This window comes from Coloeus monedula, assembly GCF_965178545.1.
Source record: "Coloeus monedula genome assembly, chromosome: 4".
Taxonomy (NCBI): domain Eukaryota; kingdom Metazoa; phylum Chordata; class Aves; order Passeriformes; family Corvidae; genus Coloeus; species Coloeus monedula.
In genome coordinates this window covers 63,013,351-63,029,301 of record NC_138784.1, presented here as the reverse complement: position 1 = coordinate 63,029,301, position 15,951 = coordinate 63,013,351, and the positions used below count along the sequence as shown (strand labels likewise).

Sequence of the window (15,951 nt, the reverse complement as noted above, 5' to 3'; positions counted from 1 at the left end):
AGGGAGTTAGAACAAAAATCTTCCTTGTGATCTGTACTGACTTTCTATATGCTAAAAGAGGCCACAGAATTCCATCATGTTATTTTAGCCTTGAACCCAAGATTTCTGGATGGCTAAAGCACTGTGTGCTTCCAGGGAAAGCACCAGGGCCTTATGCAAGGACTCTGTGCAACAGAAAGTCTACTACATCCCTTGATAAGCTGTTCCTATTTAATTGTATCATTAGAAAACTGCATCTTATTTCTAGTCTGAACTGATCTAGCTTCAGCTTTCAGCCATGAGAATCCCCTTAATCTACCTGAGAAAGAACCATCTAACTGTCAGATACCTTTGCCCTGTCTAAGTACTTACAGACTTATCAGGTAGCCTCTACTGTCCGTTGATAAACTAAATAGATTGAGCTTCTTAAATCTTCCATTCCAAAGCTGATTATCCAGGCCTCAAATTAATGTAGATTTTTTCTGAACTCCTTCCAGTTTTTCCAACACCAGATGTGGACATGAGAACTGGGATACAACATTTCAGTAAAGCTGTATAAAATGCAGCAGTATTCACCTCCCCCTACTCTCCCAGTCATGCACTTTCAGCCTCCTTCAAGAGTGCTTTGCAAAAGGAGCAACACTTAAATTAACCAACCCTCAAAAGCAATTCCTTCATCTCTATTTTTATTGTATCTAGAAGTTCTTTCTAATACAAAATATTCAGAATGGACCATGACCAAGTTTACTTCTGTTTGTTGTAAAGAAAAACATAATGTATTTTTAAACCCAATTGCATAAGCTCAAAGTATGATGAAATACATAAATTTGGTGTCTGTATTTTACAAGAGAAAAACTGCAGAGAGAAAGATTACACTGCAATCATGTAAGAGTTACCCAATTTAAAGCTCCCTCTTTAAACCACTATTTCATTCAATAAATGCAACATTCCCAGCCTATTTTGCACTATGGTGTTCTGATGCTTACTTACATATTCACCTCTTGAGGTGCTGGGTGGTCACAGCAGGTTTTATTCTCAGCAAAATCTGATGGGCACAACGAAAAATTGCTTCAGGCTAAAGCCAGTGTTCCTCCAGACAAAAGGCAGAGCTGCAGGCTAGTCATGGAGGATTTGCTAATGTTATAAATCTACCCATGTAGTGAAAATTAATTGCCAGTTACAATCTTCAATTATTACTGTACCATCAGCTAGTTCCCCTTCCTATTCTGGATGAAAAAGAAACCTGAATAAAATCATGAAGTATCTAGGATGACCATTTTCACAACACAACAAAAAGAAAACTGCCCAAAAAATCCAATTAGAGATTATAAAATCATATCCTATCATATCTGGTAAAGTGTACACGGTTCTCACTGCTAGAGCAGGTGCACAAAAGAAGATGACTGTAATGTTCGCAGAGAAAAGGAGCAAGCTAGCTAGCTTTTGGACCAGTAACATCAAATTCTGCTTTTAAGTAATTTAAAAATTACCGAAAAGCACCATACTAGAATATGTGGTGACTTGCTAAAATATAGTGAAGTACTGCAGGTTTTTGCCGTAGTAAGAACTGACCTATTGTCATAAGTGTGGTTTGGGTAACTGTTCTTTGGAAGAAAGATAATCCCAGCAATGTATTTTGAAATATGTCAGTCCTTACTTTAATGAGTAAAATTTGGTGTCAATGGCAGCATCAACTTTTGAAAAACAGTAAACAGAGTGCTAGTCAGTAAAGCCTACCACAACCTGTCATAGGAAAAGGTAATATGCTCTAGTATTTTGCTTTTTCTCTTTCCCCCTGTAAATATATACATTCCATGTACTGTATTCTCTTTGTAATCTAGAAATAAGGCATTGTTCCTTTCCTTGCAATATTGTTATGCAGTAACATACTTCAGTGAGGACTGGATTACACCCTATCAGTACACAGTAGGCTTTCGGTGTTCTTTCAGTTAATTCCAGTGCAGGTACGATTGGTCTTTCAGCAGCAGCAGCCATGTTTGCCTGTCCTCTTTCAGTGACAAAGGATTAATTTCTACACACTACAGCTGGTAGGACACCTTGGGCCTCTTTATGAAGAGAGGTGATCTAAAAACATCAGTAGTCAACTTCCTACTTCTCCCCATCCACTCATTCCCTCTGCCTCTCCTCACACTGACTTGAATTGTACGTCACACCCTTCCTCTGGATATATACACACTGTCCTGATTATTACTCAAGGCAGCTTCAATATCATGATTTTGAACACAGGGAAAGCCTCTCTCACAACCTCAGAGTATTAAAATGAGCAGGCTTTTAAAAGCACTTGTTCTGTGTATTGTTTTCATGGCACAATATGCTTGCACATGGCATGTCTGAAATCTGCCATGGAAAGCCCACATTCAAGGGGTTCTCTTGAAAAAAAAAATTAAACTTCAGAGGAATTTGGACACAACAGGCTCATTCTAAGGTTGATGTTCTAGAACAAGAGTCAAAACTCTTTAGAATTTTGTATATCACTTTACCCTCCAATCCTGTAATATACAAACAAATAGGAATAAAAGCACTAATACAGAAGAAAGAGTGTAAAAGAATGACAAATGTTGTTGCATACTCAATGTGTTAGTTTGTCTTCACTTTTTACCTAGTAGCAAAACTAGGGCACTATTAAAGAGAACAGATGATGCCTAATAAAAAAGGGAATGTTTAAGTATTTGGAGAACAGAGGGCATGTTTAGGGAACGGAGTTAAGAAATACTAAGATTTATCTTTCAATATTTATGTTATTTTTGCAGTTTGGCAATTACAATTGGTTTTGCTTTCCAGCTCCAAGACAGTAAGACAATATTAACAGAACAGGGAGAGTTTATTTTTACAAATTAACTGCTTTCACTAGAAATCTGTTCTGTATGCTACTTTCCTGTGTGCTATACTATCAGCTTTGATGCCTCCTTCCTCCACATCAACTAATTATTCTCTACCTCCTTCAAATTCCTCCTTAAAATAGCTTACTGCATGAAATTTTTCAACATTCATAGACTGATTTTTGTCTTCACAACATACACTACTTATGGTTTTGTCTGAAATGTATTGGAAGCTCTCAGAAATATAGACCATATCTTGCTGTTTTAAAGCTAACACTTACATACATTACATTATTTGAACACATATGTGACACATCTCTTTACAACTTTTCCAAATACATACTTAATTACAAGGAAGTTAAAAAAACTCAAAACAAATGGAAAGCCTACAAGAACTCCCACAGAGGATAAACTCTTACCTTCCAGGAAAGGGATAAAAGTTTACAATACCTTTGATTTGCCAAGGAGCTTGAAAAACAAACAGTCAGAATAGTGACAGGTACCTTGAAAAGCTGGAAAGAATAATAAATGCCACAAAATAAAACTCGTAGCATTCTCTCCCTGAGCAATGCAGTCAAGAATAATTTTTCCTGATGAGCAAGAAACTCAAAAATATGTAAAGCTGCATTACCTCTTTCAAAATTTAAATACCTACAAGGCTTGGTAATGTTCACACCCAGTGTGTTGTGAGTTATGAGAGAAACTGAAGAAAACTTACACCAAGCACAGAATGTTCGAAGACTCTATTAAAAGCACTATACACACAGCTCACCATAATTTCAAGAGCTGAAACATTTTTCCTCCCATTTCTCCTCATGTTTTTCCATTGCCATGCATTCAGTTTCTTAGTATATTTGCCCAAGGTTCTCCAAGTCTTCTAAAAAGCCAAAAATACAGCAAAAGCATGAATACAGATCAGAACCACAAAACTTCATGATAGTGCACAAAAAAACCCCTGAGAGACCCTGAAGAGAAAATCTGAATACTTTTTGCTTTCCCTTTTTTCTCAGCACCTCTGCATGGTGACGTGTATAAGCTGCTGGGATGACTGAACATTGATAACATACAGGGACATGCAGAAAGTTGCTTGGGAAAGGCAGGCAAGGTAATGAATAAAGCCTTCCAAGTCAAAGGATCGGCTCAATGCTCTGTGCATGAGGGAACAAATCTCTCCCACAATATTCTCCTCTTCTTTAAACAGTTGTTTAGATCTACTAAAAAAGATGTGAAAACGTGAGATTAACTTCTTAAACACTGAATGACATGAATGACAGCCATTCCATGTAACCCCTCTGAATTATTATGTCCTGCTTTCTCAGAGAGAAAAAAAAAAATGCTGTATCATAAAGCATGCCTGCCTGTAGCGTGTAGACAGGAACAAGCTGCTTTGCCCTGCAAGACAAGCAAAAGCCATACAACCATGGTTACTGCAGCACCGCGCCCAAGCTCTCACGATACACCCTGAGCATACGACATTACCCGGGCCCAGTCCACGACAATGCAATTCCATGGCCTTGTCTCAGCTCTGGAAGCAGGAAGTACAAGTCAGTATCAGTATGTGACAGACCATGTAGACATATTATCTACTTATGATGCACTGCAAGGAACAGAACTACTACTTTCATGTCAATCATGCGATCTTATAGATATGACCAGACACTCTTCCCTCTCCTTGAAGGGCTTTTTTTTTTGTGATGGTTTTTGCTTCTGCTTGCCAGTACTAGGTCCAACTCCACCAATCCTGAAGTCATGCTTGTTTTAAACATCCATTTTCTTCACTGTATTCTGCCTGTCCTAGAATTTGCACTGGAAAAGAGAACCGGTCTGAAAATGAGGTTATCATACATTTTCTCTCTCTCTCTCTCCTGCTGCTTACTAATCTGTGCCATTCCTCCAGTTAAGCTGAACCCACACCTGCAATTTCAGCCTTTTTTCTTCCTACTTTTGACTCACTCCTCAGACCTTCTCTTTTGTATCTATTTCTTTCTCTGCAATAGAATGCAAATATTTATTCCAAGAGAAAGAGGGAAAACATAATAACCATTTCACATTCTCTCTTCCCACTCTCTTTCTCTCCCTTATAGCTCTCCCTTCTTCCTTGTACAATAGATATAAAACACATCTGTCCCACTCTCCACTTGCTTCACTCACATCAGCCCATATCTCCCATCTCCTTTCTTCTGCTCTGACGGAACAGCAGGACAGCTAGTCTTTTCTGTGTTTGGAAATCTACTTCTGACCTCTTCATTCTCTAACTACACTACTCTTTCTTTCTTTCACCTTTAACATTATTATGCTCTGCTTGATAACAAATTACACTTTTGTCTCTAACTTCAGCCTGAGTTTCCTTCATCTATCCCTTGCACTACAGTGAAACTATTCTCACTAAAATGTCTAAAAACCTTTTACTATTGCAACATCACAAATTAATTATTTCCACCACCCATAACCCTTGTGCATTCTTCATAAAAATTAAATGTCTTTCTCCTTTTGAAACAGTCACTCTCTGTTTCTGACTTCCATGGCTGTACCCTCTCCTACTGCCCATCCTTCCTGTACCAATCCCTTCACAGAGCACTGGCAGGCTCCTTATTCCTCCTTTGTCTTTTAGCAGGTCTCCATTGAGCTGTATCTTTTGCTCCTGCTCTCATGTCTGAGAATTTTACATTCTGTTCCTGAGAATAGGTCTCAAATACAGTGGATTTATGTCTAAACAAAAATTGCATTCTATCTTTCTGACACCTCTTGCCACTGAGTAGCTGTTAGCTTCAGCTCGATACAGATAGAACAGAATTTAGATCTCACCACTCCTACCCTCTCTTCTCCACCTCCTCTCTTGATCACCCTGGACAGCATAATCAACTTGTCCATCATTCAGATATAAAATACTATGATAAACTACTATGTCATCTTTGCCAGTAACTTCTCTCTTGATCCATTCATTCAGGTTACATCTATATCTAAATGATTTTTCCTGTCTTGCATCCCTAGGACAAAGTCTGCTCTAAACATCTTCAAAAGCTAAGGATTTGTCTGGGCCTTCACCTCACATTAGTTATATTTTCCTCTTTTTCATGCTGACAAACATTATCCTGCTTGTTCACACTGTTCCAAAAGTTCCTTATTCTGTATTGTAATACTGCTTTACTCTCTGCATCCTTCTATGCACAATCCTCCAGTCCAAATTTAAATATTGGGAACAACTCATCTTTGCTTTCCAGGTTCCTCTGTCATGTGTACACTATACTCTCCACATCCTACTTGCTGTCACACCATTTGCTCACATTTCTAGTTGGCTCATGATGTCAGTATCCATTTATGAAGTTTTCAACAACCAGTCTGTATCTTCACTCAGGCAAATTTCTACACCTGAGTAAGGACACCTTCCAAGCTCTTGCAAAATAACTTCACTGCCCTCCAAATATCACCTTAAAGCTTTCCTTGCTACAGTTCTAAGAAAGCCACTTTAGTTTACCCTAAAGTCAACTATCTATCACATTGAGCAATTAAGTCCTTTTGTTCGTCAATATTAAAACTCCTGCTTTGTCATACACTAAAAAATTAGTTCTCTGCAGCACAATTTCACAACACACACAAGCACACACCCTTCCTCCCTGTGCTGGTACCCTGCACAGTAGCATCTAGTGTCTGATGGGGCTGCTAGGCATTAGGATCATGCAAATAATAATACTGCCTCCCTAGTCACTGCAGTAAGAGACCAATTACTTATATTCTTCCAGATCATTATCCTCTATCTCCATTATCAGACCCAAACAAACAAGGTTTTGGTTCTGTCAGTGTTTCTTGTGGTGGCATGGGTCCAACAAATTTTTCAGGTTTAAGTCATCGTATCATCCTGTCTCAATATGACATAAATAAGAGCAGCTTAAAAAACAACGGAATATGCTATCACCTGATAATCTATCTCATCTAGACAATCACAAGTGGCCACCTGAGGACAGGATACCTATCAGAGATTAAAAAATGAACACACATAATGATTTACATTTCTTTAAATCTTAGCTTCCATTCTGACCATTTCAGCTCAAAATGATGACAAGCTCAACACCTTATTCTGTCACTGGAAAGGTCCAGTCCCATCCTCTTTTGTCTTGCTAGAGAAGAGAATTTTGATCCAGCAAACTTCTCAACAACTACTATTTATATAACATTAGCAGTGTTTAATCCAAATATAATTTCAAATTCCCAGACTCTGCCTGCCCTGTATGTATAGCCCCCTGCAGGAAGAAAAGGAAGAGAAAGAATGACTGGACAGAAAACATAAAACACTGTATTAAGAGAAAAAAATATAAACAAAACAAAGAACGTAGAGAAGATAGAAGATCACACAGAATCAAACCGCATGAACTCTTGCCCTTTGCCAGTCATTCTTATGTCTTGATGCTACTTCATCAGTCACCCTTCTGTCTCTTCGGCTAAACACCTGCTCCCAGGGAACGGAAAGGGAAGCCAGCCTTACCCCTGTGTACCACGCACAGCTCTGTCACAATACAACAGCTTCCGTTTCACAGATGATTCAGGAGGGGCCCACGGACTAAGTGAAACTGCACTAGACAGATACCGGGATTGTGTAGAACCTAGAACTTCTGTTGCCAAGTTACTTGCTACTTCTGGCTGATGCTCTTTCTGATCTCGGAAAACTCCCCTTCTCTTTTGCCAAACAGCACACACTTCGTAAATACATGAATGCAGAAACCAAAAAGCTGGAAGACCAAATAATTGTAAATTCTAATTACTGCCAAGAAAACAGACCGATAGGAATATGTGTTGGGATTAAGCATTGTATTATTAGCAGAGCTTAGTAAAATATGAAAGGAAATTGCTGAATAATAAGCAAAACATTTCAGAAATAAGGAAGACATTTCTATGAGTACAAGACCAAGAGAAATCAGAAAGCTCACTTCTCCAGCAACATCAGTGGCTTTCAGGCATAACTTTTAATAAGCCATACAAAAAGTTATGACAAAACTAGTCCTTTAAAATCAACCATAGAAAGGGACATAGAAAAGAAAAAGAGAAATTATGCATGCAATAGTTGGTTTTCCTCTGTTCCGTATCAGTTGCAAGTAACTGTGCTGCATTCGTTCTTCAATTTGAGTCAGCTTAGTCAGCTGCATAGCACTGTGATAAAAAACTGGGCCATTTTTACTCTCACAGCATCTACCCTTCTCATCCAGCAAAAGAACCATCAAAGATTTCTTGCTATAGACTTGCTAATAGACCTCTGTCAAACACCCTTACTGTTTGCAGTTACTGACAGCACTTACCAAGGGGTTTTTTTGCATATTAATTACCTAAAGACACCAGCTTCACCTGGCATCCTGCACCATTAACTCCTTAACCAGCTTTTTCAAAGACAAGCTGAAGAACTTCTGCATCGAGCTGAACTTGGAAGACAGAAGGATCCAGTAACTTAATCTATGCCCATATAAAACAAAAATTTTTCTTGCTAGTTACTCCAAAATCACTCTTAATAATAAATAATCATGGCATTCATGTAAACTTATATTGGAGTTAACTCTTTAAGAAACACTCATAGGACCAATACTATTTTTACTGAAGGTGATCTTAGTAATGCATGCAGTGACTACCAGAAACTTTCACTTTGACTATCAGAAACTTATGCTTTCTGCCTACAGGACTCCTGTGATTCACAGCTTAAATAAAATGTAATTTGAAACGTTTTCTATAGGATTTTCCAGTGCTTTAATCTCATTCATACACATCAGCCTTGCTTAAATGGCTAGTATTTTTTTGCCCCAAAGGTAAAGCAGAACCTGATAATGTCCTAATTTTTAATTAACTAGAAAAAAAGGCCTATTTCAAAGAAATTACTCCATTTCACAGTGGAAATGGTTCAGCTCTTGTGTAGTCTTTTTTTTATACACTGAAATCTATATTCCATCAATAAACGATTAACTACATACAGAGGCAGATCAAGAAGAAAACACACACGTTTTTATACCTCAATCAAAATTAGGTAGACAAAGTCATTTACTTTCTGTAGTTACAGCAGGGCTTGGGGTACCCTCTAGTAAACACATAAATTTCCCTCTTCCTCAAGTCTGGTTATAAATTACAACAAGTAGAAGGAATGTCAGAGACAGATCCTTAGAGACACTGCTGGCAGTTGACAGGGAATCACACATGGTTTCCCCACACACAATCAAAAAAGGTTCCTTAAACTACAGGAGATCTAACCTCTTCAGAACAACTGTTGCACAAATACTGAACTTCATCAAGATATGTGGCACCTAACAAAACCAGATTTTTTAATGAAGTCATTTACAGCAGAACAGTTTTAGATACACGTTCAAAAACATCAAAATCTTGACTTAAAACACAGAATGTCTGATCAGAGCGCCTTACTCCACTCCTTTTATGCAGTGTGTGGGATGAAGAACTAAAGGACAGGTTTCAGAAAATAACTATGTAACTATGAAGATAAACTACAATCCTGACTAAGTTTTCTGGGCGCTATCATACAAAATGTTTCATTCTTCCTTTGTCATCATTCCTTGAAACACATTAAATGAAGTGACAGCCATAACCAGGAGACATGCCACCCCCCTGTAGAAGCTGTCCATATGAAAAAAAAAAATCAGAGCCAGGTATCATATACAGAACTGAGAAGTCACTTACACACCAGAATGCACACCAGAATTCAATCCCACTGTCATTTCTTATCCTAAATAAAGACCCCATGGGGACCTCTGCTTACTGTTCTTATTCCCAGCATAAAGATAAGAACGGTAAGAAAAAGTTCTCTTGAAAACAGCCACATTCTGCCCTGCCAATCCTCAGTTCTTTCACTCATCGAGCACCACAGAATATTACATCTCTTTAAGAATCAGTATCTCTGGAAGACTGTATTGGCTTACAGAGAAGAGACAGAAAATTAGACAACATTCAACCCTCTCTTTTGCCCACTGCAAAACCAAGACCAAAACCAACCCCAAATCCCCAACTATGGTGGTCTAAATTCAATAACCCCACTTCTTTCTTTCGGAGTATGTGTTTAAAACCTTGTTATAATTGTCTTTCCCTCGCAGCCCTTTCTAACATTCCCTACTACCACAAAAAGGTGGAAGAGGAAGGAGGCAAGAAAAACAAGAACGTTTTTATTCTTTTTTGTTTAGTATGTTTTTAAAGGAGACAAATAGCACCATGGGCAAACCACTAGTAAACAACAACAACAAAAAAAAATGAAAAAAACTCAACTCCAACCTCTATGCTTACATTAACCATCTGGTTTTGTCTTCTCTTCTTTCACAATCTCCCCATAAATAATTTTAGTTCTCTTCCTCTTGCTTTTCATAAAATAGAATGCTGTATGTCACATCCTTTTTACCCCCATAGAAGTGTTTCCTACCACCACCTAACCTCCTTAACTTCTTATTTTTCCAAGAAGAATAATAAAATCATCAAGATATTTTTCTGAAGAATTAAAAATATACTGAAAGCAAACTAATTGGTCTCCCTTTAATTTTGTTCTTATGTTGCCAAAGGACTTATCAAAAAACTTTCCATCAGATATTTGTGTGGGAAGTCAAAATAGGAAAAAAATACATTGTAAACAATTATCCAATAGAATTAAAACTCCAGTTTGCATGTGTAATCATAAAGTGAAATGGTCAAATTTGAGGCGGAACAATAAAGATAAAAAAATCTCTGCTTTTAACACAAAATCAGAAAAACAATTAGAATTTTTTACATAACATTCTTAACATCAAACAATAATGAATCAGTATGGTTAGTGAAAAGATTCTCTATGACAAAACACATACATCATCAGATTGAAACTTCAATAATACAAACCCACTGAACTGGGAAACTGAAGTTGACTATGACACCAAGTACCCAGACACAGACCTAAATCCCATAGGTCATATTTAACTCTGCTGTAATTCACGAAGATACACAGGATATCTTTTGGTCCTTTACAGACTGTGTCTACCTACAAACACTCACAGCACTCAATGCTTGCAAATTACTAAAACAATTATTAATACAAGTTCTGTATGCAAAACCAAAAAAATCCCATTCTTCCATTATTTTCTCAAATATTGTATAAAGTAGAACACGTGCCTCCAAAATTAATCTATAATCATTTACAGGTTATGGCTGATAATAACTGAACACTGTACCTGCCTCAGGCACACAGTTACTGTGATGTTTTACAGAACACAATTTCTCAAAGACTTCTTTTACTATGCCTGCTATCTGCAAGAAAATCTTCAATTCTTCAAATATGCCATTCAACCTTTTAAAATTCAACATAAATTCTAAATGCTGCTCTAATTCTGATAACCCCTCTTTTAGCTAAGCCAGTTGCTTGGTAGTGATTTGTCAGATAAGTTACACAATACTGTTTCTGTTTCCTGATTAGATAAGCAGATAAGTTTCTTTTTTCTGGCACAAACATTTATGTATAAAATTTCTCATTTTCTGTGAACACTTGGAACCTTGTAATGCCCTCTCTACAAACTCACATACCAGTAAAAGTCAACCATGGACAGACTGCACTTGCTATAGGAAAACTTACTCTAAGTATCAGCATGCAAAAAGCAATTCTGTCTAGAAAATTGAACAAACATTCAGGAAATTTCTCTCCCTCTATGCTGCCTACATATACACTGCAGAATAAAGGAAAGCAGTGAGCACTACTTCTGTGTCTTTATTTTTACCCTTAAGATGGGGCACAGGGGGCACATGGCCTCGGTGCATCTTTTGCGTTACAGAAATGAACAGCGCAGTCAGACTGTGACCCCTCTGCCCAGGGATGCAAATATCAACCCCTTGGGCAGGCAGGGATTAGGCAGGGAGTGTTCCTACCCCTCATCTCCAGGAAATGCTGCCTCCCACATCCCCTTCTAGGCCAAAGTGAGGAGGAAGAGCAGCTCACCGCTCTAAACACGCATGGTACACAACCAGAAAGGAGCCAGCAAAGCAGGGATCAAGCTAACTTGATGCACTTTTTGCCACCTAACACCATTGTTTTTCTACAAAACCAAAGTGAAACACCTTGTCATGGTCTGGAGACCAACATCTTCACATTTCTTAGCTCCCACCATGCTCTGCACACAGTTTCACTCCTCTAAAAAGCCTTCTTGCTTAACTGCTTACAAAGGAATGGCCATATAAACCTGGTCATATCAACTAAAGATGATGAAATGCAGACAAATATGTCAAGAAGTAAGTGCAGAGAGATCAGGTTTTACACTATCTTTATCAAACAGATAAGTAATTTTTGATACTTAAAATCCTGACCGTCTGTTGCCCCCAGTTACTTGATACAAATAAGTTACAAGTAACATTTGATTTTCCTAAGACACCACTTGCAATCTCCTGGCACCACAGATGCCATAAAAAAGGTCTGCTCAAGTTGGTAAGATTGTAAAAAAAGGAGTTGTGTTTTGTATTCAGACCTATCATAACCACAACCCTTACCTATGAACAAAGCAGGTAAAAAAATTCAACATGTCACACAACATGTGAGCAAGGTCAGAGTAAAAGTACAAGCACTTCTGCAAATACATGAAAAATGTTTCCTGCAGACCAATCTAACTCTTCATATTTTTCCCCACCTTATTAATAAAGATCGTGAGATCCAAGGAAGATTTACAGTGGGTGTTTAGACACACAGATGGGTGTGATGAAAACACCTGTCTTAACAGACTGCCTAAGTGAATATAGTAGAAATACTTCAACACATACTAATTTATTCAAACTTCATGGAAGTTCTTTCTAAGTGATCTAATACAAGTTACTACTTGGAAGCAATAACATCCCTAAAGGCTTTTTATTTTCTAAATATAACAGTCAATTTTGGGTTTTTTTTACACAGTATTATGACATAAGTACTATAAAAGCCAGTAAGTGCTTCACACCTGTCACGATCATAATGTCAGCAACGACATTACACTTTGTTTGGAAGTAATTTTTCTGGATAGTGAGTTTAAATAGAGCTCCTTTGATGGAGTCTCTGACCCCCCAAAAAACCAAACGAGACTAGAACTGATAATTTAAACTGAATCGTTCTAGGAAAAAATTTGCATATTATGTATGACTAAGGAGTAGAGACACACTTCAATCTTTATGTCTCAAGCTTATAATAAGAATTTGTGTTCAAGGACTTCTGTGCATAAAACATTTTATCTCAACAAATTAAGCTCTTTATGAAGGCACAGCTGAAGTAGCAAAATTTTTGTTCAATTATTTTTGAATCAACATTACTGACAGATGTACAGAGCCTTGAACCTTTTACCTATAAATAAACTACATGAAAATCCCAGTTCTGCTGCTAACTTATCTTTGGGCTGACAAAATAGAGAGGTTCAGGCACATAAGAATCAAGATAGGAACACAATCGAGCTTGGCATCTCTGTAAAGGTCTTTCAAAAAGGAAGTTTTACGGTATTTTAAATAACTTTAATGTGCACTCCATGCAATTTTATAGTTTATCATACAAATCTACATTACTGATTAATTAATTCTTTCATCAAGAGCTTGTTTAGAAAACATAAGATTCCTTTGAGCTGCCAAGATGCTCAAAATCGAACGCACGTGCAATGACAACTATAATATAATGAGAAACTTAACATCATTTCAGAAGATACATTATGACATTACAGGTAATAGCAGGATTTCTCTCAGCACAAGTAAGTCACACCAAAGTTTCACTACGATAGGATCGTTCATCATGAACTGACTTCCCAAGAAGCATCTCTCAAGACAGAGAGGTTGTGTACATAAAGTGCTTTCCTAACGAAACAGAAACAAACACAAAGCTACTTGAAAAAACGTCCTGAACCATTTCACTAGTTGCATTAGGTGTTACCTCAGCATGATGTTAATGACACACATCACAAACAAAATGTGTAAATTTGATTTGCCTACGCTCACCACTAAAGTTTCTCCTCTTGCAGGTGACAAAACTGTGTCAGGCCTGGCATATTAGCAAATGCCACTAACCTGGAATTTGCCTGTTCACACTGATGGTACTAGAAGAACTTATGACCCAAACGACTCATTTTATTTGTTTTTGCATAATATGCATGGGTTAGTGTAACCTAATACTTGACGCTAGCTGCTCAGTTGACTATAGGTCACACTCAGCAGTGAGAACGAAGAATAAAATGCGATTTGAGCTAAAGTGAATGAACTCAAAGATTGTAACAAACCCTTTCTCACTGCAAGTGAAAATGTTTCCACTAAGTTGCTAATAATAATATAATGTTTAAGGTTGATATGCTTACTTCACACTGGAGCAACTGGAACGTTGCACCAAGGGACAGGGTCCACAAAAAAATCCAATATGGCCACTGATGTGTAGTTGTCTTTTGACTCAAAACTGTCTTATCTTCTACCATGTCTGTCAGTTGCATGTATACACCTGCTATACCCATACTTCAAAAGAAGTTGACACAGTGGCAGTCATTTGCGTGTATCCAGCCCTGAAACGTTCTTCAAAGCAAAGAGATCCATATGCTCTCAGACCACTCTGTCAAGGCCAAACCACAGTCATCCACAACCACTAAGAGACAGACAGGTAGAGAGGTGTGCCAGCACTATCCACTTACCTTCTTTATTAAGCCTCATAACCTCCCTGCTTTTTCCACCCTCCTTTCCAGTCTCTTCCAGATCTACACCTGCAGAAGAGAAGCAGAGTCAGGAAGCGCCGAGGGCCCTGAGGTGTGCATTTATTGTTTGGAGAGGGGAGGAGGAGAGGTGAGGAGGTGAGCAGTGTTTCTATTTGCAACAGCAAAAGCACAATGGTCGGAGCATCTGCCAGGGACCGGAACCGCCGGGCCCCCCGCGGCAGCACCCTCGCCCCCCCCTCCCCGCCCGCGGCATCCTCCGGCCCCTCCGCGCATCCTCCCCCTCGCCCCCTTCCCCCACCGCGGCGCCGGCCCAGCGCCGCGGGGCAGCGGCACGGCAGGCGCGGCGCGGCGTGCGCCTCCCGCACACATGGCACGGGGGCTCGGCCGAGCGTCAGCTGAGCGCCCGGGGGGGCGGCACCTCCCGGCCCCGGCGGGAGGAGGGAGGGGAGGGGAGGGGGGGCGGCCCGGCCGGACCCCGGCCCCGCTCCGGGGGGAGCGGCGCGCGGAGCCGGACCGCGGCCGGTCCCTGCCCTTACTGTGCGGGGGGGCGGCGCCGTGCGTGTGCGGGGGGGCGGCCTCCCGCACCCAGGCGGCCCAGGGCTGGCCCAGGAACGCCTCGGGACTGGGCACGGGCCGCTCCAGGGCCGCCATGGCGCCGCGCCTGCTCCTGCCTCCTTGTTGCTTTTCCCGTTTCCTTCGGCGGCGGCGGCGGCGAGCGAGCGAGCGAGACACGGGATTCGAGAACGCCGCACGTCATCCTCGGGACGTTCCGCCGCCCACACGGGGGTAGTGTCAGCCCCTGCTCCCTATCAGATCGGGCTCCCCGCCGCACAACGCGCATGCCCGCGCCCCCCGCGCCTGCGCCCCGCGCCGCCGGCACCGGGCCCGCGCCCGCCCCGAGGGGCGCCGGACCCGCGCGGATCCCGCGCTGCCCCTCCGGCACCGGCCCGGCCCGGCCCGGCGGAGCGGGGCCGGCGGCTGAGGAGCCCCGCCGGGAAGGCGCAGCCGCCGGCCGTGCGCGCCTCGGGGCTGCGCGCCCCGCGTCTCGCAGCGCCCCGCAGTAAGTCCCTGGGACGGGCTCTCGGTAACTGCGGCACGGCCCCTCCGCGCCCCAGCGCGGCCGCGAAACGGACCCGGAGTGCTGGGTTGGGGCTCCCCCGCTCCCCGACTTCCAGCCGCGCTCCTGTGGATCACCTATAGCCACAACCACAGCCATTTTGTTGTCCAAATACTGCCTAATCTGTAGTAGGCTTCGTCTGTTTGCAAATGGGATTTTTCTCGTTTTGATGTTCTAGGCTACGATACAGCAGCTCTGAACTCGCAGGTCCTGCTACTCTTAAACAATACCGAGGTTTTCATCTCGCTCTACATAGCCTAGGGAACGTACAAGCTTTTAGTTTAGGACAGTGTCATTTTTGCTTATTTCTCCTTTGAGGTAAGAATAGAAAATAACTGTGAAAATTTTTATGCTCAGTATACCTGATCTAGGTTAGGAGTTTCAGCATAAG

The 15,951-nt window shown here is 40.7% G+C and overlaps 1 protein-coding gene across 3 annotated transcripts in view; it reads right to left on the bottom strand.

Annotated features, from left to right (window-relative positions):
• The window catches only part of ATXN7L1 (ataxin 7 like 1), a 112,555-nt gene extending 97,354 nt beyond the window's left edge, over positions 1-15,201 (bottom strand). For all 3 annotated transcript variants that reach the window (XM_082280481.1, XM_082280480.1, XM_082280482.1), the window contains exons 1-2: positions 14,980-15,201; positions 14,423-14,491 (exon numbers count right to left, since the gene is read on the bottom strand). In XM_082280481.1, the coding sequence (XP_082136607.1) occupies positions 14,423-14,491; positions 14,980-15,094 (184 nt within the window). In that variant the 5' untranslated portion in view covers positions 15,095-15,201. The remainder of the gene's footprint in view (positions 1-14,422; positions 14,492-14,979) is intronic.
• Between the last annotated feature and the right edge of the window lie 750 nt (positions 15,202-15,951).